This window comes from Chiloscyllium punctatum, chromosome 4 (assembly GCF_047496795.1).
Source record: "Chiloscyllium punctatum isolate Juve2018m chromosome 4, sChiPun1.3, whole genome shotgun sequence".
Lineage (NCBI taxonomy): Eukaryota > Metazoa > Chordata > Chondrichthyes > Orectolobiformes > Hemiscylliidae > Chiloscyllium > Chiloscyllium punctatum.
This window is the reverse complement of record NC_092742.1, coordinates 73,855,894-73,878,539: the sequence shown is the minus strand read 5'-3', so window position 1 is coordinate 73,878,539 and position 22,646 is coordinate 73,855,894. Positions and strand designations below refer to the sequence as shown.

Here is a 22,646-nt window from a genome sequence, read left to right as displayed (position 1 = left end):
TTTAACTGCCTAGGCGCTAAAGTCTGGAGCTCATTCCCAAATTCTTTCTACCTATAACACTTCCTCTTATGTAGGGTTAGCAGTGAGAATGTTAGCATTTATTGTAAGGAGAATGGAATATTAGAGTAGGGATGTTTTACTGCAGCTTCCCAGGTCCGTGGTCAGACCACAACTACAGTATTGTACAGTTTTGTTCCCCTTATTTAGAAAATGATATAACTGCATTAGAAACAGTTCAGAGGTGGTTCCCTTGACTCATGTTTGCTTTGATTGGGGCAGTACCGATTGGAGAAGAATGAGGAGTCATCTTATTGAGACATAGTAGATCCTGAGGGGAATTGATGAGGTGGATAAGGGAGAATGTTCTAATTTGTGGCAGAGATTAGAATTAGGCAATGTAATTCAAGAATAGAATGTACCGCTTTTAAGATGCAGATGAGGGTATTTTTTCTGTCAGATGACCATTATCCATGGAATTTCCTTCCCCGAGGGTCAGTAAAGGCTGGATTATTGAATCTTTTCAAAGCTCTGTTAGATTCTTGATAGATGAGGGCGTCATGGATTATGGTTTTAGAGGGTTGGGGAGGCTGGACTGGTGGGGGCAGAAAACTTAGCAACTGTTGAGGTAGGCCTGCTCCTTCTCTTAAGTCTTATGATACTCCTTTAAGATGCTGCTCAAAACCAACCTATCCAAGCAAGCCTTGGGTCATCTGTCCAGATAACTCCCTATGTGACATGGTGTGAAGTTTTGCTTTTTACGCTGCAAGACACCTTGGGAAATTTTATTGCATGAAAGGCGCTACTATATATAAATTAAAGTTGTTACACAGGCAAATAATGTGACCAATTTTTGCACAATAATATTTCAAAAACTGCAGTGAAGTATTGTACATAATGATTAATCCATTCTGACTGTGTTAAAGGATAAATGTTGGGTTGGATTCTGATTTTTTTTTGCATAAATCTCAGTTTATATGTTATCTTCATAAATCGTTTTTCACCTTTTTTAAAAATCAAGACCAGGCTCACTCCAAGTGTGGCCTAGCCAAGTTTCTGAATGAGTTTAATGTAACATTTATGGTTTTTCGTTTTTGTCCCTCGAAAAATGAAGCTGAGAGCTTTTTTTAAATGGCTTTATTAATCTGTACCTTTAGTGATTTATTTATCTGTACTAGAAATATTTGCTTCTCTGCTCTATTCAGTCTCTTATTATCCAATCAGTACTTAGGTCTCTTATTCATCTTGCTAAAATGCATCAAATAATACTTAATGTATTCAAATTGCTGAACGAGGGTGTGTTCCTGATAATGACTGAACCTATGTGACCAGGAACTGGTTGATATGGATTTGTAGGTAAAAACAAGGACTGCAGCTGCTGGAAACCAGAGTCTAGATTAAAGTGGTGCTGGAGAAGCACAGGAGTTCAGGCAGCATCCGAGGAGCAGTAAAATCGATGTTTTGGACAAAAGCCCTTCATCAGGAATACCCTGATATGGATTTGTTCAGACTTATTGTCAGGCTGTAAGGAAAATTTGCCAAATTGATCCAACAATTCTGGTGTTACATTTAATGCCAAACAAAGCCATTGAAGAAACTAACATTTTAACAAGAACGGGCTTTTAGATAATATTGTACACAATTAGGGAGGTGAGAATGGCCTTAAACCTGGTAGGTTGTTCAGTGTGAACTAGCTTTTTAAAAATAAATAATTATGATCCATCACAAATTCACCATCTCGCACCAAGTAACAACGAACAAGTTGAATGTGACTTCTTTGTTTCATTTTAATTTTTCAGTTTTTTTGAAAAAAAAAATCACAATGGTAAGAAACTTGTTAAAACTTTGGCTTTGTAAGCCAGTAGATGCAGACCAGAACAGCCACACGTGGAGCTGAAGTCTGCAGAAAGACTTGCTCCAACTTAAAGAAAAATTGAACTAAAGGTATCTGATTCTTCAAATATATTAGTGTGAATTGTGAGCATAACCTCCTTGGCACTTTTATTTTAATATGTATTCTTTTTCTTTAGGTGGATATAGTCTATGACATAGTACTCATTACTAAAATGTAATGCAGAATTGAGTTTTACAATAAATATTCATAAAGAAGTGTTAAACGCTTGTAGTTTCGTACATAATTAGTCTTATACATAACAGAAACAGATAACAATATTCTAAAAACAGTTGGAATTCTATGTGCTTTGATTAAAATTAACTGAGTTACTTCTGCTATAATATACCTGTAGACATATTCAACCCTCAGATAATTTTGTTGAACTGAAAAGGGCATTTAATTGTAGGACCAGTATGCAGCTGCTAATGCTGACCATGTTCTGTAATGATCTGAAATCATTGTTGAGATTATCATTGAATAACAAATTCAACTGGATAGGTTTTCTTTGTCAGGGGTAAAGGTTGTAAAACAATTAATAAAAGCAAAAGTGTTCTGAGGCAAGTGCAAAGTAATCAGCAAGTAGCTAAATGTACCCCTGACTATGTGATGAGAGTCTGCAAACAAGGTCTGTCTCAATCACTGATCATGAATGTTTGTGCAGGCCTTCAGCCTTTGCAATTTGGAGAGGTTGTCATCCATCCTGTATTGAATGTGTACTGCTGTGTCAAGAGCTGTGAGTGCATATTGGAGCACAGTTGAGGAAATATGCGGTAAGCTGAGCTGGAGCCAATACACAGTTGGAGCCAAGGCACAGCCTTGCTTGGTGTGATTGTTAGCGGGAAAGACATCCAACGACATATCACTTTACGTCACACTGCGAAACAAACAACTGCCCATCTTTTCAGCACAGCCATATTTGTACAGAACCATCCATAGACTTTCTAGGTTTACATTATTGAAGGCTTTATTCAAGTCAGTCAAATTTACCAGCAGTAGTTCTTAATCACTTCTTCATGGATACAAGACTTGGACAACCTAGCAGCATTAGATAAAACAACTAGAAGCATTCCATCTGTGCTGCCTGAGATCTGTTTGCAACTTTGGACAGGACAAAATTCTCAACACTGCGCTCAGTTTTACTGAGTCTGTCATGTAGTTTGCCTTGAGGATTCCGAGATAACCAAAAACAGTATTAGACAGCCAGCTGAGAGCACAGGACACCTCTCAAACATAAACACAAAAACAATCTGAAAGCCAACCTCAGAGTTTGCAAGCTAGTTCCCAATATGTGGGAACACACAAACTTGGATAGCTGGAGAAGCCTCTGTCATTGAATGATTTCCATATTTGAGGATAATAGAGTCAGGTGCCTTCAGTACAAGTGAGCATTCACAAAGCCAATGCCTTTATTCAACCTTCTAACATTGACTTTATGTGCAGTCTTTACAGTTGTTTTTGCAGTTTGAGATTTGGTCTAATGTCATGAGGCAACAGTAAACCTGTCTATTTTTCTCATGTACTGAGCAATTATTTATTGAAGTGACAGGAGGATCCATCATATTCAAAATAATCTGCAAGTTAACACCCTTTTTATAAGCTGACTAATATCTTCCTGAATTTTGTCACATTCTGCCTCATTCTTCCTTTTTGTTAACCTCCAAACTCCTTGTTTTCTGCAATTTGTTGAAGTTATTCTTTTGATTGTTGAGTTCAAATCTCTAATGTGACCTGTGAATAACAGCAATTCCTACACTGATCCTTATGGAATTGTCAATCTGAATACCTTTTATCATTACAGTCAGATTTCTGTCTTATTTTCAGCTTGCTATTTATTTAGTTGCCCATCCTCTGCTTTCACATGTTTGGACTTTAGTCACGATGTTTAATCACTTATTGGAAAGACACCATATCTGCCAATACAGTACTTCCCTTAATTGCCAGAAAATATCAGCCAGATCATGTGCTGAAGTCCTGAAGTGGGGTTTATAATTGCCACTTGCTGTCCTTAACATTTGAATGGTGCTAACAAAAGATTTTGCATTAGAGGAATTAATTTTACAGCTGTACATATATTCGGCTTATTGTGTTTTGGGAAAATTACCATATTGAGTGAAACAACTTTCCATCTAATTATCGTCAATGACCTAATCCTTTGCAAAACACTACTGCTTAGTTGATGTTTGTCAGCATTTAACAAATTTGAAAGCAAATTTGACTTCAAAGTAAGTATGGATTAAGGTTCAACTTACAAAAAGGTATTTATCGATCCCAGAAATGAATCAGTATCCCGCTTTAGGTTGCGGAATCTTGTGCTGCAGCATTGAAAATTGCTGGAAGTCAAATTCTGACAGTGAGCTTTGCCACATGCACACACCCGTTCCAGAAATATGGAAGAGTGGTCAATGAAATTTGAACGTACTGCTGTTTGTTACCAAAACATTCACCAAACCTGATTAAGTGGCTCATTTGAAAAATTTACATGTTCGGAACTGTAAATCCATAGCACATTTTATTCCCATTTCCTACCCCTGCCTGTTTTGTTTAGCATTGTATGCAGTTAACCTTGTAAATCACTTACTATTCTTTCTTTGTTAAACAATCTGTAATAGAAGAAAGTTTTACATTAAGGATGGACGTTTACAGGTTCATCTCTTGAAAACTGGAGAGATGACCGAATTTTATTAATCTCTTGTTTTCTGTGAATTAAATGGCAAGCAAAAAATGGGTTAGGTTTTGTTCTGAGTCTTTGCCTGGCTGTTGAGAATGAACTGAGCAATGAAAATTACTTGGGCCTGAGCCTAGGATGGTTTTCAAGTTACTGAGAACATTAAAAGTCTGTTAGAATTTTTGCTAAATTGGGTTGAACCTGAGAAGAAAATTGACCATGAAAGCTGTAACAAAGTGAGATGTGATGGTGTTGTTTTAATTTTGAAGAAATCAAGCATCTTAGAACCAGGTCTGAGGAATAACGACCCAAATATTTTGGGAGTATTGGACAAACTGACTCTGAAATGGACTGCAAATTCAGGATCTAGTGCAAGAGCTGTTCAGTATGTGAACATTAAAGTTGTGACCTACCATTCGCCTCTCTTCACCAAGTTACTCTGGCAACGCTTCCCAGAGTCAGTAATTGCAAATTCATTTGATTGCTGCTAGAATCACCTTAAAAGGCTAAGCTTTGTTTAACCACCACATTCAAGGCACAAGTCAGAAATGTGATAGAGTACTCCAACTTGCTTGATGAGTGCAGCTCCAACAAAAAGCTTGACACCATCCAAAAACAAACCTGCCCACTTGATTGACAACCAATCCAATTTAAACATTCACACCGTCCATCAGTGATGCACAGATGCAGCAGTGTGTACCAGCTATAAGATGCATTGTAGCAATTAACATAGACTTCTCCAATAGCAGGTTCTAAACCCAAAATCGGTATCACCTAGTAGGACAAGGGCAGCAATGCTGGGGACACTGCCACCTCCAAGTTCCGCTTGATATCCTGAAATGGAATATATCACTGTTCCTTTGCTGTCACCAAGCCAAAACAAAAATGAAACTTACTTCTTAACAGCGCTGTGGGAGGGCTTGCCACACAGAGTTTGTAACAGTACAAGAAGACGGCTAATTGTAACTCCTCTAGAGTTGGGCAACAAATGCTCACCTTGCCAATGAGGCATGCGTCACATGAGAAATTTTAGAATAAAAGCATGAGGGACTATTAAAATATGAATCCTTGGACTGAAAACTTAGATTGTGGCCTTTTTATTGCCTAGTATAAAGAAAGGATGAGAGATGTTTCTTGCTTACAGTCTGACTGTTGTATTATGGTTGAGGTCCTGGAAGGTTGAATGCAAGTAGTGCATTCAGCATCATTCAATGTCATGGACTCAAACAGGAGAACAGCTTATGAGCTCGGAAGAATAAAAAATAACATTGAGGTGTCTTCATAATTAGTGATTTTTGACAAGATTTGTAGCTCAGGTTGATGAGAAGTATGTAAGTTAGCTCGCTGAGCTTGAAGGTTTGTTTTCAGATGTTTCGGTACTATACTAGGTAAATTCATCAGTAAGTGTCTCCAGTGAAGCGCTGTCTTCATAGTCTCAGTCATGAGGGTCCGAAACTTAGGTTTTCTTTAGGTTGTCAGTTTCATTGGGTTTCATGGAGGCTATCTATCTGTGAGGCCTTATGATATCACCATGCGTTATCAAATTGAAATCATTAATTACCTACCCCACCCTATGGCACCCTTATCTCCCGATTCCAGCACCATTCTAGCACCTGCCGTTTCCAGAACAATTCGCCACTGCCAGCACATCCTGGATCTGGCTGGCATTTCTGGTACCAGCACAATCTTTAAAAGGTTATTGTGCAGCCAAACAAGCACTGTTAGTCTGGAGTTGCCCTGCATGGCTCCTGACATTTGCCCTGGACATAGCAGAGTAGGGCTTGTTGCAACACCACAATATCAATTGTCCCGCTTTCCTCTTCATATATCATTCACATCCCTATAAGATCCTCCCCAATGTCCATCATGCTAATGTAGTCTGTATATCGTTGTTATCATGGCAAAAGCTGCATCTTGTTAAAGGCAAGTGCCTCTTCTCATTAGACTACCAAATGGTTTTCCTTTATCGACCAGTGGTACCAGTTTCCATCATGAGCAGCAGCTTCCACACTGTAGTGATTGACTGTCCATGTATGATAAGCAGCGGAGTAACTGTGATCACTGGCACAACACAAAATTTGGATATCTGAGGTACTTTACTCACCAAACTGCTCAAACCTAAGCACAATTCCAATACCGTGACCAACTTCATGTCGTCTTAACAGGACAAAACACTGACTAAATGCAAGTTTAGAGAGTTGTCTGTGTCAAATGGCCTTTATCGTACAATTTTAAGTGGATGTCTGCTGTGCCTCTCCATTTTAAAAACATGAGTACTTCCCAGGTTGCATACCCTGGTTTTATAGGACTCTCAGGGACGCATTCAGCTGTATGACAACAGTGCTGTTACCTGTTAGCACCATAATGTTACGATCCCTTTACTTCTCCTGGGTTCATAATTATACACCAAGAATTTTTGATGAGGATATGTACAGAAAATGATGAAAAATAGGCAAGAGGCATGATTCAGCTCTTCTGTTCAATGTAAAACTATGTTGCCATTGGAAACACTGTTATTTCTGCTTCGCCAATTTTTGCTAAAGGAGCATGTAATGATGAAGTCTCACAATGGAGGTAAGACCCATCCTCATGAGTGGAGTCTTGGAACTAAGGTGGCTTATTTCATTTTTGAAATGTGTTCCTATCTAAATTTCTTGTGATCACCATCCAGAATAAAATGATTGTAGCTCACCACAACAGTAGCCATCAAAACGTTTATCCTGAAATATGATATTACTTCTCTTTTCAAAGCAAACATCATTCACAGAAAAAGCCAGACATTCACAATCACTCAATTGTTACATTGCAGAAAACAGCTATTTGGTCCATGTCTACAATGGTTCTCCAAATGAGCAATACCTTATTGCGACCGTTCCACATTTTGCCCCCTAACTCCCTATTCAGATACCAATCTAATTTCCTTTTGAACCTTTCAGTTGAACATGCTACAGCTACACTCTCAGGAAATTCTCAAGTTGTGGCCATTAGCTGCATGAAAAGGGCTTTCCTCATGTCATTTTTGCTTTTTTTCTTAACAGACTAATTTAAATCTGTGACCTTGCTCCCTGTGGGAACAGTATCTCCACATCTGCTCAGTCTTGATCCCTCAGATTTTGAATACCTTTATTAAATCTTGCCTCAGCCTTCTCAAAGAAAATAGTCCTGACTTCACCCATCTATGTGACAAATGTTCTTCATCTTTGGTCTCAATCTTGTGAATTTTGTCTGTACTATCCCAATGGTTTCACATTCTTCCTAAAGTTCAGCAGCCAGACAGGACACAGAATTCCAGCTGAGGTCGAATTTGTGTCCTTTAATACACACCGTTATGTTGTCGCTCCATGTTCATCCTATCAAAATTAATCACTTCACATCTTCTCTTCCATTTGTTCCCTCACTTCCATGACCTTTCTATGTCCTTTTCAACTTCTACAGTATCCGCACAGTTGTCAGTGAGTCTAACTTTTCTATCATTCACAGGTCTTTGTCATTAATATATATCAGGAAAAACTGGGTCCCAAAAATGACCCTGGGAAACTCCACTTCAAATCTTCCTCCAGCCCAAAAAACATTGCTTAACTCATCCTTTCTGGTTTCCTGTCACACAACTAATTCTGTATTCATCTTGCTAGAGTCCCTTTAATTCCATGAGCTCTAGGTTTGCTGTTATGGGTTTATAGTGCCATTGTATCAAACGCCTTTTGAAATCCTTTCACCACATCGATTATATTTCTCTCATTATTCCACTCTGTTACCACTTCAAAAAACTCCAAGTTAAATATGATTTTCTCTTAAAATAAAATGTATGCTGGCTTTATTATATAAGAATACATGTCCATCTGCCGATTCATTTTGTCTGGAATCATTGTTTCTCGAAGTTTCCCCGGCACCAAAGTTAAACGCTGGATGTGTTGAATGAGAGAGATGTTAAATTGCTTGACATGTGTAGTGTTCCTTATTCCATTTGCAAAACAGTCCATCCTGTGCTTTCAACATTTTGTTGACTTGGTACCATCTTGGAATGCTTTTAATTTTGATTGATCTTTCTCGAAGAGTATGTGTTTCATTGCTACCAGCTCTGACCAAAGAAATAATGCCATGTGTTTAGAGTGAGGACTTCCTTTTTGTTGTGCATATTTTAACATTTTGAATTGATTTCCCATTTTTAATCCTTTTCTTTGTGAATATTTGAACCTCCTCCGAAGCTTAAGGAAAGCTATTAATGCCATTGACCATTACAGTTTGAAGCCTCTGGTTTTCTTGTGTAGAATTTAAATTAATTTCATAAGATGTATCGGAGACAACAAACACGATTTACAATTTTGCTTGAAATCAAAACTTCTGAAGCACAATTGAACTTTTTTTTTAATAAACAGTACAGATAAGCAAATTATTAGAAATTTCAAATATCTTCAGGTAGCTATGAATAAACAGTTTGTTGGCTGGACAATTGACTCAAAGTCATTTTTGGAGCAGACCTGAAAGATGGAAGCAATATGTTCTGAGTAGAAACATTTTATATATGCACAGCGCTGTGGCCCTGGAGACATAGTCAAAACAGAAATAGGCGTACTTGAGATCACCGAGTAGTTTTAAATTGCCATTGAATTATTTCTTCTACTGGACTCATTTTGGACTGGATGACAGGAAGATATTTTATAAGCAAAATCCACCATTGGCAATTTTCTTTTCATTTTTGTTTTACAGGAAAAGGAAGAAGTGGAAGGAGTTTCAGTTGGTGCCATTCTTTCGGACTACCAGCGCGTAAGAGTGGAAAATGTGTAAGCCCATTGTCAATTTGCTAAATTATTTTACTGTTAAACCACATTTAACTCACTAGGTAACTTATTCATGCCTGGATTTACAAAACAATAGTCTGATTCGCACGTTGAGAAAGAACAATGTATTACCTTTAGGAATTTGGTTATTGAAGCAGCCACTGGAATAAAATGATGAAAGCAGCAGCAAGCCGTTTTTTAATTTTTACAGTCAAAATGGCATAGACATTACAAAAGCCAAATTCTGCTGTAAATCTTAAATAAACTGAGAAGATGGTAGAAATGGCAGAACTTTTTAACTTCATGGTAGGGTCCTGAGAGTATTGTCGGAAAACAGAGACTTGGCGGGGGGGGAGTGCAGATTCACAGTTCCTTGAAAGCGGAGTCGCAGGCAGATAGGGTAGTGAAGAAGGTGTTTGGTACACTTGCCTTTATTGGGTACATAGATTATCGGAGTTGGGATGTCATGTTGCGGCTGTACAGGACATTGGTTAGGCCACTTTTGGAATCGTGTTCAATTCTGGCCTCTCTGCTATAAGAAAGATATTGTTAAACTTGAAAGCATACAGAAAAGATTTACAAGGATGCACATTGAGCAATAGAGAGTGGCTGAATAGGCTGAGGTATTTCCCCTTAGGCGTCTGAGGTGAGGGTGATCTTATAAACATTTATAAAATCATGAGGGGCGGGGATAGGGTTGTAGGAGTCCAAAACCAGAAGGCATAAGTTTAAGGTGAGAGGGAAAGATTTAAAAGGGAACTAAGAGGCAACTTTTTCACACAGAGGGTGGTGCATATATAGAATGAGCTGTCTGAGGAAGTGGTGGAGGCTGGTACAATTGCAATATTTTAAAGTTATCTGGACGCGTACATGAATAGGAAGGGTTTAGAGGGATGTGGTCCAATGTTGGCAAGTGGGGCTAGATTTATTTAGGATCTGGACTGAAGGGTCTGTTTCCATGCTGTACTACTGAATGATTTGATGACTCTAAATACTCAGCAGGTCTAGCAACAACTGTGTATGATGCTCACAACCTGAAACATTAATTCTGTTTCTCTCACCACAACCCACCTCTTCTGTGATTAAAAAATTGTGTCAAAAACTTGAATGTGAGCATTTGTTCACCAAGTGCAGATGGGGCTAACAGTTAAAAGTAGAAACAAGATATATTCTCTCTCTGTGATTTTTCTGAGCAGTCATGGACAGCTCTGAAATAATAGCACTTTGTCCTCTACTTTGTCCATATCTATTCTTCAATTGAGATCAAAATGCTGACCAGGACTCTCACTTTGTGATAATGAAAATTCAAATCTGTACCGAAGCAGTGGGAACATGTGTAAAAGATTGCCTATACAATTGAATGTTCCATTGTCAATTACATTGCCATTTCTTTAGGCACATTGGGTTCGAGGCTTGCTATATTTTATTGTCCAACAGCCATTACTATTGTCACCACCCAGTGCCCTCATCCTCCTGTTGTTCGTCTTGAACATTGCTTCCTTTTCTTAAAATCTGTGAAGATTCCAGTCCAATTAGTCTTCTAGTTTATGCTGCATTTAAATTTTGGCAAGAAATCAGTGCCTCCTTGTCCAGAGAGAGAATTGCTGCTTGCTGAGGTTTTTTAAAAATTCATTTGTGGGATGTGGACGTCGCCGGCCAGCATTTATTTCCCGTCCCTAGTTGCCCTTGAGCAGGTGGTGATGAGCTGCCTTCTTGAACCACTGTAGTCTACCTGTTGTGGGTTGACCCACAATGCCATTCGAGAGGGATATCCAGGATTATTACCCAGAGTCAGTAATGGAATGGCAATATATTTCCAAGTCAGGATAGTGAATGGCTTGGAGGGGAACTTGAAGGTGTTCCCATGTGTCTGCTGCCCTTGTCCTTCTAGATGTAAGTATTCATAGTTTTGGAAGATGTTGTCTTCAGAATTTTTGGTGATATTCTGCAGTGTATCTTGTAGATTGTGCACAATGCTGCTACTGGGCATATAACTGTGCTTCAGTGTTTGTATATGTTGCAACGTTGTACATAACTTATGTCCTCAAAATTCATTTATTAAATATTTTGGACATACCATGATTTATTTACTGTTCTATTGCCTTATGTGACTCTGCACTTTTCCAAAAACATCTAACAAATGTTATACATGTGGGACAGGGAGAGTCCAACTATGTTCCAGTCTATGGGCTCTGATTGTGTGCCAGTTTTACATCAAAACATGAGAGCAGTGAAATTGAGACAATACTATTTGACTGATGGGAATTGCTTGTTGCAGTATATTGTCTTCCCATAATAGCATGCGTGTTGTAACTTATGTTTGTTATTTTAATTTGTGCAGTCTTGCTTGCTACACATTTATTGGTGTTCTTTTGTGTCAGAACAGCTTTTTATGTGTATCTTTATGTTTGTAATTCAGGCTTACCAGTGTCTTGCTTTGCTACTTCATGTAATTATAGAATGATTACAACATAAAATGCCCCTAGTCTCACTGCCCTGCCAAATACGTGATTTACATCTTACTTTTGCTTTTTAAGCTTGTGTGTTTTTTTTCTTCCTTCCACACAGGTTCTCTATTATTCCCACACCTGCATTGTCCTTTTCAACTCCTTCAACCACCAATGAAGGAATAGCATTCCGAAAGTTAGTGCTTCCAATTAAACCTTTTGGACTATAACCTGGTGTTGTGTGAGTTTTAACTTTGTACAACCCTGTCCAACACTGGCATTTCCAAATCATGACTGTTAGAAGTGAGATTGCCATTTTAAATGGTTTTTAAAATCCTTCAAATGCTGATGCTCTGAAGCATTATTAAAAGGGATGTCAACGACATGCAAATTCAACATCCACATGTGGTGATAAACTTTATCATGTTATTTTTTATTCATTTTGAATAAACTGCAGATTTAGTACAGGAGTTATACTTGTCTCCATTTATTAGGTAGGAAGAGTTTTCATTTGTATACTGGTTAGAATTTGAATGGTAAACTGCATAAATAAACGAGTTGATACAAAGAATTGCAAAGGGATATAGGTAGTTCAAGTGAGTGAGCAAAAATTTGGCAAAAGTACTGTGATGTTGGAAGGTGTGAGGAAAGTCACTTTGCAGCAGAATAAAAAAAAGTGCTATTCAGATGCATAAGTGGCAGTCCAGAGAATGTCCACAAGATTGCTTCCCGGGATGAGTGGTTTGGGCTTATAAGGAAAGGTGATTAGGTTGGACTTATACAAATTGGAATTTAGGAGAGTGAGTGTGGATCTTATCAATGTATATATGATTTTGAGGAGGCTTTATAAGGTACTGCTGGAAGAATGTTTCTCCACATGGAGGGATCAGCTACAAGAGGTACACAGTTAAAAGTAAGGAACTCCTATTTAGTAAACGATGTCATCAGTCTTAATTAATTACCAGTACCACTGTTCCAATGTTTATGCCATTACATGTTGCAAAACTAGAAATATTCAACAGAGTACTTCATATTGCTTAGTTCTGTACCATGGATATGAATCAGGTGGATATGATATCAAATGCTTTTCAAATATCAGAGAAATTTTTAAATTAAGCTGTAAAAAAGGATACCATAGATTAATACATCTGAGTACAGAACAATTTGGAGAGAGAAAGGAAAGGTACAATACTGGAAAATTACTTCTGAGCTCTACCCTTACCTTGTCTGACCTACACATGCCTCCACATTCTGAGCAATATGGTTGACTTTTACATGTTCTCACATGCTACTCAGTTTTATCAAACTGCGTAGTACACCACATGGGCTGCAGTGGTTCAAAAAAGCAGTTCACAAACACCTTCCAAAGGGCAACTAAGGACTGGTAATAATGCTGGTCTAGCCAGCACTGCCCAAATGCCATGAAACAATACATTTCAGAAGAAGTTAGAAATAATATGACCATATTTAAATAAGAAGGAACAAAATTGACTAATCAAAGAGGATAAGATGCATTGCCTGGGTGGTTATATCTGCACACTTTAAAATAATCTAGGGAAGAGACACAATTATGCATGTTTAATAATTGTTTAGATAAATATGTAGTGCCAGAGATCTGGTGGATAGTTCATATACCCATATTCAAGAAGGGAAACAGAATATGTTCGGCGAGCCACAGGACAATTAGCTTGGCATTGATAGTCGGAAAAATAATTGAATTTTTGCTAAAGCATAAAACAGAAAACTTGAGCAGGTACACAAGAAAAGATTTACAAATGTAATGAGATAGCTGCAAAGTTATATCTATTGGGAAAGGATGATCATCCTGTCTCTCTTTTCTCTTAATGGTTGGGGGTTGACAAAGGTCTTTTAAATTGTGCATAGTTTTAATAGAATGGGCACAGAGAAAATGTTTTTACTTCTGACTATCTACTTCTAAATTTAAAGACTATCAGTACAAATGGCTGCCAAGAAATGCAGTTGGGAATTCAAAGGAACTTACTTGCTGAAGAAGTGAATTTAGTACAGATGTATTTAAGGGGGAAATCGAATAGAGATATAGAGACTTGAGGGAGAGTTAGGTAAGGTACGTTGAGCTCCTGGACCAAATAATCTGTTTCTGTACATTTTATGTCACATTTCAGTGTGACATTTTAACTGGCTAATACTAGATGCATAAGTGAGGACCACGGTGACTCTCATTCTAGTTTTCCTTCCTTTTGAAAGGAAGTTGCTTATATATGGTTATGTCCTCAAAATTGGAAATATTTCATGCAATAAACTTTGGAAGGGAGACTAGTTCTTAACATTCTGTGACATCACATAAGGTGATTGTGTCCATTTCAATTATACAATCACATATGTAAGACCATAACACCAAAGAACATAGGGTGAATTGCCTAATTTCTGCTCCTATCAAGTCTGCTCACCATTCAATCATGTCTGATAAGTTTCTCAACCCCATTCTCCCAGGTTCTCCGCGTAACCCTCAATCCTGTTGATACTCAAGAACCTATCTCCATCTTAAATATACTCAATAACCTGGTCTCCACAGCCTTCTGTGGCAATGAATTCCATAGATTCGCCACTCTCTGGCTGAAGAAGTTTCTCCTTATACTCAAAAGCTAATTAATTAATTTGAATGTTGAAATGAATTCTTTATGAATTTCTTAAATCATAACCCCATGTATTTTTATGATTTTAGTGCCAGGATACAGTTCACAAGCTGAACCATTCATGTATTGTGAAAGTAATCAAGGTTCAAAGATTTAGCTGACATCATATCAGGAGTTTTAAAACATCTCCAGTTTGTATACGTTTTTTCCCTTCACAGGTGCAGGCGGCTTAATCTTCAGCCTTTGGCTTACCTCTGGCGTCGAAACCAGGAAGATCTGCTGAGAGAGATGATATTGTCTAATGTTCAAGCCATGATAATCAAAGTCGCAGCTTTTGGTAGGTATCCAGGCTGCATGGGAGCAGTCTATTAACACAACATAATCCCAGTTCTTTGTATAACCACAACCTGCAAATGAGCAGCTGTCAAATATCAGAGAAAAAGTTCAAATCATCAATCTTTTTTTTATAAAACTGTAAAGAGATCTGCCAGAGGCAAACACATTTGTGCACAAAACAATTTGGAGAGATAAGGAAAAAGCAGGATGTTGGAAAATGACTGCCAGAGGTAGGTAATTACTTTTAAATGCCTTTAATCAAACCTGTCAATATCCCATGTTATTAGACAGTTTAAGAAGCAGAAGGAGAAGAATTTTATTAGTCTGCATTCCTTTAAAAATAGTAAACAGAAAGTAGCTTGAAATCGATATGTCTGCTGCACAGATTAATGAGTCTTTAAAGAAAAATGTGATCATGTTGTATTTAATAAACCACATTGCGTTTTTTTTCATGTTAGTTCGTATTTATTGAAAAGACGGCCTTTTTACACATTGAAGTGAATAGCTTGTAGGCTGTTTCATTTCTTAATTTGCTGTCAGATTTTTTTTTACATTCCCGTAAGAATGAAGATTGATGCTGATAGAAGGCATTTCCACAAAACCCAATTTCTGTTAAGTCTTGGTACATTTTTAGTCTCTAAATTCTTAGCACTGTTTTCTTTCCTCCAAGTTCATCTTATAATAATTTGCTAAGATACTGCCAGTAACTCTACAACTGCAGTGAAAATCTATTATAAGAAATGCAGGGTATTTTATGGCACTTCAATGAATATTATTTCTTTAGCTTACCTTGTTTCTAAATAGAGTGCTGTCTCCGCAGAAAAAAATTACCTTGTTTTGCTCTTGTGTTTGCTTCTGTCACAATATTCATATTATTGCTAATTCACCTCAAAGCAATGACCATGTTGAATGAAGAAAACGTTGCATTACTGTGGTTATCACTTGTTGATCTGTATCATATGATATAGTCTAGTCTATGCATTTAAAGGCAGAGCTATAATAAGACATTTTCCCTCTGCGACCCTGATTCCTCACTTATGCCTGAATTATCGTAGAGACTGGAACAGGCCATTCAAGCCCTGGAGCCTAATCTTCACAACTTACAGGCGATGGCTCATTCACTGCTTTATTTCATAAGTCCTGTTACTGAATTCCCTGTTGACTATATTTCAAAACAGTAAAAAAAATGCCATTACATAGGAATCACCTGTAACTTAGTTATTTATGTACAAGCTGAGAATTCCTCTTTGAGTGCCAAAGTTTTAACAATATTTGTATCCTATCCTTTAAAGACACTTCATACTAAATTCATGAAGTTTTCAGGAGGTGCAGGAATGTACTATTCAAGAGGTCATCACACAACTTTTCGGCCTGAGAGAGGTAGAGGGCAGACATAAATTATGAATCGAACTTGTAGTTTTATGTTCGTTCAGACCTGAAAGCACTTCATTTCTGTACAAGGATATAACAACATCCCTGACTTTCATCCATTATACTGATCTCCCATCTAAATTAAAAACAACTTGTTAATGAAGGAAAAATCTATTGTTTGATTTACAAATCCATGGATACTGATCTACCTCCTTACCGATTTGCAAATAAATGTTCCTTATTAAATTTTCTGTTTGATTTGTTTTGGCAGCATTGATATGATTTGCCCATTTGCAGTGCAGAGTTAGCATTGACTTTTGTCAATTCTATCCTTTGTATTCAAAGCCCACTGTTGCTGTGAATAGTCAAATCTGTTATTGTTCTTTTCCCTTGTCTGCTTGGTCCCTGTTTTACTAGTTGAAAGCGAGTTCTGGCCTTAGGTAATTTCTAGTGTCAATCTGAATCCTACCCCTCGAAGACACACCACTTCATCACACTAATCTGAGGTGCCACCAGTTCATCTCTCTCCTGAAGATTACATTGATAGTGTGCAGAGTTCCATTGTGGAAATGGTTGAGTTACTGCCGATTCTAAAACAGAACTTCTCATATCAAGTTTGAATCACAAGGGAAGTAAGATTAAAAAAAGGTTGCAAGACTGGACTTCATTTTATGGCCGTAATTGCGATTCAGGCGGTTGTGGAAATCTATGATTGCCTTCTCAAGCTGTCAATCAGCTGCTCTTCATGTTATCTAGACTTCAAACTTATTTAACTGCTTTATAATTCATTTCATTTAATATATACATATACATCATACAGTGGAGTCTTGATTGTAGCTTGCACTGCAAGTACCCTGAACATAAGATTGGAGCAGTTTTTTTTGTAGCCTCCTTTATTTGTTTTGGTGCAAAGTTTCATTTTGAAGTAACACTTTGCAGAGCAGAAATGTAATCAGTGTAAAGTGAGCTGGCAGAAATGACATTGGTGGTGACCTGAATCATCCCCTTGGCTAGACAAACCTGTTGTCTATGACTAGCTCATATTGTAAAAAAACCAGACCGAGTTGGTCACAGACAAAGATTCCTTTGTTGAATAGACACTTCGAGCCCAAATAGTTCCAGATAGTAATTAAATAGAAAATTACTGCTGGTTTTTTTTTGGCTTTAGGCACAGTTAGATATTATCTGATTTGGTTTCTCACCTGTCTGGAGCAGCAGTAATTGTGCAAAAGCAAACTTGGATCCTTTGAGCTCAGCTGTAATTACACATTGGCAGAGTAATTTGATTTTCTTCAAGCAGATTCAGCACCTGAAGATATTTGTTTAATGCTTCAGATTGGGGAGGACTGAAGTTTATGGGTTTATAGTTGCAAAATGGAGATGTCAAATATGCTAAATTGTTGCAAATATATTTCAGATTGTCATAGTGATCTGTTAATTTCGCAGTCTTGTAATTTAAAGTGAAAACAGCACAAGGATAGCTGATCTCTGAACCAAAGCTGCTATCCTTGTCTTGTTTGTGAACATATATGTGAAAATACAATGCTTTGTTATTTGACTTTGGCTCAGGATTTGAGCTGTACAGTTGGTCACAAGGAAGAAATATTGACTTAGTTTAAGTTAATCTTCTTTCATTTGAGTTTAGAACATATTATTAGCAGTACCTCTTGGAGGAGGTGCCCTATGGCACTGATTTGTGAGATGTTATCCCTATTGGTCCAATTAACCTAGGCCCAACACATTCTCACTCATGAGGTTAAATGGACATTTTGCTTTCATACTTGAGCTAAATATTCAGAGAAATATTCAAATTTAAGGCTGCTGGGCTTTTTTAAATGGAATATATGCATATTTTACGGGACAAATAATTATATGCATCTAAATGTCATTTAGAATTGATGGAATAACAGTTACAAATGTAGGATTTACATTGGTTTTGACAGCAATTCGCACAACACAACAATATTGATGGAATAATTAAGCAAAAAGGCAAAGATTGGGGAGTTCAATGCCAATTAAAGTGATTTGTGTTCAATTAAACTCACTTTCTTTGTGGCAGAAATGAGAAACCTAAGTCTGTGCAATTGAAAACAAGATAAATTGAATGGGAACATGCTGTTTCTTAGTAATGATAAATTTAGCGGCATATTCAATTTTCAAAAATCTCTTCAAGTAATCATGAGGCGAACTATTGACTACTGGTATAATTCACTGATGAAACTAAAGATAACAGATGCTAAAACGGTCCTGTTAATATGAGCAGAGGTGATTTTTGAACAGTTACAGTCTTTAAACAGAGAAGTTGCATGCAATGGCAATTTTGCCATGTGAACTCTTCTTGTTTTGGATTTTCGTTAAAGATACTTTCTAATTAATCTGTTCAGAGGTGTACTTTCACACCACTGAAGCAGGTAGATCTTCAACCAAGGAATCCTGGCTCAGAGGTAGAGACACATCCGCAGTCCCGCAAGAACTTTGATTTTCATTTTTTTTTAAATTGAACCTGTTTTTCCTAATCACCTGTTCAGAGATGTTATTACACATTTCTGGAGCAGGAGGGACTTGAAGCCAGGCCTCTCAGTTCAGGGGTAAGTACTTTAACCCTGTGCCACAAGAGGGCCTTTGATTTCCAATTCAACTAATACGATTAAGTTAAAATAACCCTGTAGGTATTATCTAAATTGAATGTTCAATGAAGGAAAAATCAATAAATTTTAATTGTACTGAATAACTTTGCATGTGGTCTTTAAAAGGGCTGTCAAATAAGCAGGCTTTTACACAAGTCCCTACTTTGAAATGCTTATCTAGATGACTAGTCCTTGAATAGAAATAAGTAACTTACTGCATTTGTTTTCTAACTTGTTATGATGTATACACAATTATGCATTTGTCAATCTGAGAGATGTTTTCTGGGAAAGGTTTTAACTTTTGAGCATTCATTTCTTTGGATTGCATTGCCAAAAATGGTCCTCAATTTGAAATAGTTTTGTTAATGAGGATCTGAATTTTGCTATCCCTTTGGGGAAGGACTGAGAGTAGGAAATGTTGGTGAAATGATGAGGTAATATTTTGTGTTGCCTGTTCTGTTGTCTTCTGGCCTAGCAGCTCCAGACCACACTTACATGACTGTAAGGGTACACAACCCTTGAATGGCTATCACCACCCTGGTGCAGCTCCAGCAATGGGGTGGGATGTTGGAACACATCTGTGATTGGGTGCTGAACTTAATAGAGATGACAGCTACTTATTTGGACCCCCGTTGAAATGGGCATCTTCTTCTACCTTTGATCCTGGTCATGGGACATCCACCATTTATGTAAAAACAGTCATCTGTGTCTGCTGATTTGCTCCCATTTCCCTCCATTCATTCCTCTTGATCCCACTTTGTGTGTTTCACTTGCTTCCCCTCAACACACCCCTCTCTCTTTAACTTGTTCCCAGCTCTAACCTGTTTAGTTATCTGAGAACCAATCATACAGTACTTGGCATGCAAAGGTCTCTGTCATTGATAACTGGTCACAAGGCCGTAGACGAGTTAATCCCTTGTTGCCATTCAGAACTGCATCTGTCTGCCCTCTTAGTACAAATTGTCTGCAACTCAAACTTTGATTACTACTTTGTCGAAGTTATTTGTAACCATGCCTAGCATGAGTGTCAGGGTACTTGCTTTCTAAAACATGCAGTCACCCTTTCAGACACTGGTTTTAAACAGGTATGTCTACTTTCAGTCAACAGCCTTTTTTTTAAGAAGCTCAGAATAAAAAGCTATAGTCCTTATTGGCAAGGCTTTCACATGTATCATCTACCAACTTAGAAATTTAAACTTCTAGACTAGATTCAGGAGCTTATCACTGACACGGCTCCCCAGCTAGTCTGGGAAGTAACTGCTTAGATCTGTGGCACTCAGATGTTGGAGACCATGAACTGGCTCAGCCCAAGACAGAAAAGAAGCCCATGGTGTCACCCATTGACGATGGTGAAAATATACAAACAGTCGCAGGAACAGCAGGCAGGTTTGTCAGAGGGAGTCAGGATGGAGGAGTCCACTAATGTTCTCAAGACCGTGCTGGTTCCAGCATACATGCCTTCTGCTGTCTCTATAGACAGACATAACAGAGAGCCAGGCATAGCGCACCCAGTGTCTTTCAGATATGCATAAAGACCTGCACTCCATCACTCTGGCCATCGGTGCTCAGCATCAGTAAGGTGAGAGATGGATTAGGGACTCTGACTTCGATCCAGGGGCTCCTTCCTCCCAAGGAAGAGGTGCCAGTGGACATCCATAGGGAAGAGGAGCCACACATACAAGATATCCAGTCACTTTTTCTCTGGGCATTCCAGAGATGCCCTGCCCCTCCAATCAGCAGGTGTTTTGAGTATTGTGTACCATTGGAGGCACAATGTTATAGGAAAGATGTGAATGCATTGGAGAGATTGCAGAAATGATTTACAAGAATGGTTCTGGGCATGAGAAACTTCAGTTATGACGATAGATTAAAGAAATTGCGATTGTTCTCCTTGGAGAGAAAAAGGGGAGATGGGATTGAGGTTTTCAAAATCACGAGTAGGCTAAGGTTTAGTGACATTGATGTCTAGCTCCAGACCTTAATTATTTTCACTGTATATCATCAAACATTGCAAGCTTTTGGAATGCTCATAAATTCTTTTGCTTAGAGGAATAGGATAAAGGGAGGAGAGTTGTCACTTAAATTATTTCTAAAATAAGCTAATTTAATAGCAGCTGAGTCAGTGTTGTCAGAAAGTATGCCTTCAATCGGGTGATGTTGTAGTTACTTCAGAATAATACATCTTTTATTAAGTTTTCAGACATGACAGGATTAAGAAACTTGTCCTTCCCTGGCCATACTGTGTCACTTTATCATATCAATGCTTTATTATTCCAGTGCTTTCCTGACCATTAAACTTGAACTAATCTGAAATCTTAAATACCCCGGTATCTTAACTTGCATTAAGTCTCTCAGTTTGGCATTTCCTCAATTTTAAATCGAGGGTCATCTCTTCATGACCTTGTCCATCCCGATACTTGTGATACTATTCCTTCAACTGTCCAAGATCACTGTTCTTTTCCAGATTTGGTTGATGTCTATCCCTGTTTTAATCATTTCATCTTTTGTGCCTGTGGTTTGAATTGTCTGGAACCTCGCAGTCTTGCACCTTTTTTCTTCTTCTGAGACAGTTCTTCAGGATTGAGGTTGATCTGCTTCCAGATGAGTTCTGACAGAGCTGATAAATCCAACCTGCAGACTCTGCTGTTTTTGCAGTAAGTGATGGGGCATCAGTTAGTTGAGTGTTTGCCACCTCTCTGATGTTTTGACATTACCTCTTTCTGTTCATGACAAAATCTGTTGATGTGCTCAGTGCCTTCCCATATGACTCTTTTCCATTTTCATTGGTCACAACTGAGGGACCTCCAAGAATCTGAGGATGTATGACCTCATTAGCATTGTTTTGAGGAGATCCCTAAAACATTTCAGTTACCTTTTAATACGTTCCATAAAATCTACTACTTCATGTTTTTGATAATCTGTCCTAAAATATTGTTCTGTAACCGGGTGTCAGATTTTGCTTAATTATGTCCTTACATAGAACATTACAGCGCAGTACAGGCCCTTCGCCCCTCGATGTTGCGCCGCCCTGTCATACTAACCTGAAGCCCATCCCACCTACAGTATTCCATGTACGTCCATTTCCCTGTCCAATGACGACTTAAATGTACTTAAACTTGGCGAATCTACTACTGATGCAGGCAAAGCTGTGAATGGAGGAAGAGCGCCTCATCTTCCACCTAGGAACCCTCCAACCACAAGGGATGAGTGTAGATTTCTCCAGCTTTCTCATTTCCCCTCCCCCCACCTTTTCTCAGTCCCAACCCTCGGACTCAGCACCACCTTCTTGACCTGCAATCTTCTTCCCGACCTCTCCGCCCCCACCCCCTCTCCGGCCTATCACCCTCACCTTAACCTCCTTCCACCTATCGCATTCCCAACGCCCCTCCCCCAAGTCCATCCTCCCTACCTTTTACCTTAGTCTGCTTGGCACACCCTCCTCATTCCTGAAGAAGAGCTTATGCCTGAAACGTCGATTCTCCTGTTCCTTTGAAGCTGCCTGACCTGCTGCACTTTTCCAGCAACACATTTTTAAGCATATAGATATACATAATTATTTTTTTTGGTGTGAATAATAAACTCTTTCTCCTGAGCATATGATGACAGTCACTCTTGCTGGTTGTTCACATATTCCTGAAGTAGTTCACTGTTTAGCAGCTAATATTTTTCTTCCTCTCCATTTCCTTTGCAATTTAATTTGAAGGTTATGTGGAAGCCACATGTAGATAATTAATAGTAGTCTTGAATACTGCTATGTGCGCTAGCTTTTCAGTAGATGAAAACAGTGGAGGCACTATATAATGCTGGTTGAACCACACTGCATTTAAAGCATCACAATCATTCATATTCTAGCAATGAGAGATCATGCAAGGGTTCACAATTAAACCCTTCATGAAACTCAACAAAATCGACATTT

At 38.2% G+C, this 22,646-nt stretch overlaps 1 protein-coding gene across 8 annotated transcripts in view; it reads left to right on the top strand.

Annotated features, from left to right (window-relative positions):
- Nucleotides 1-22,646, top strand: part of dph6 (diphthamine biosynthesis 6) — a 321,719-nt gene that overhangs the window by 73,776 nt on the left and 225,297 nt on the right. For all 8 annotated transcript variants that reach the window (XR_011960472.1, XM_072569025.1, XM_072569024.1 and 5 more), the window contains exons 4-5: nucleotides 9,264-9,337; nucleotides 14,615-14,733. Coding sequence is in view for 7 of the 8 variants with exons in the window: in XM_072569025.1 (XP_072425126.1) it covers nucleotides 9,264-9,337; nucleotides 14,615-14,733 (193 nt within the window). In the remaining variant the exon portion in view is untranslated. The remainder of the gene's footprint in view (nucleotides 1-9,263; nucleotides 9,338-14,614; nucleotides 14,734-22,646) is intronic.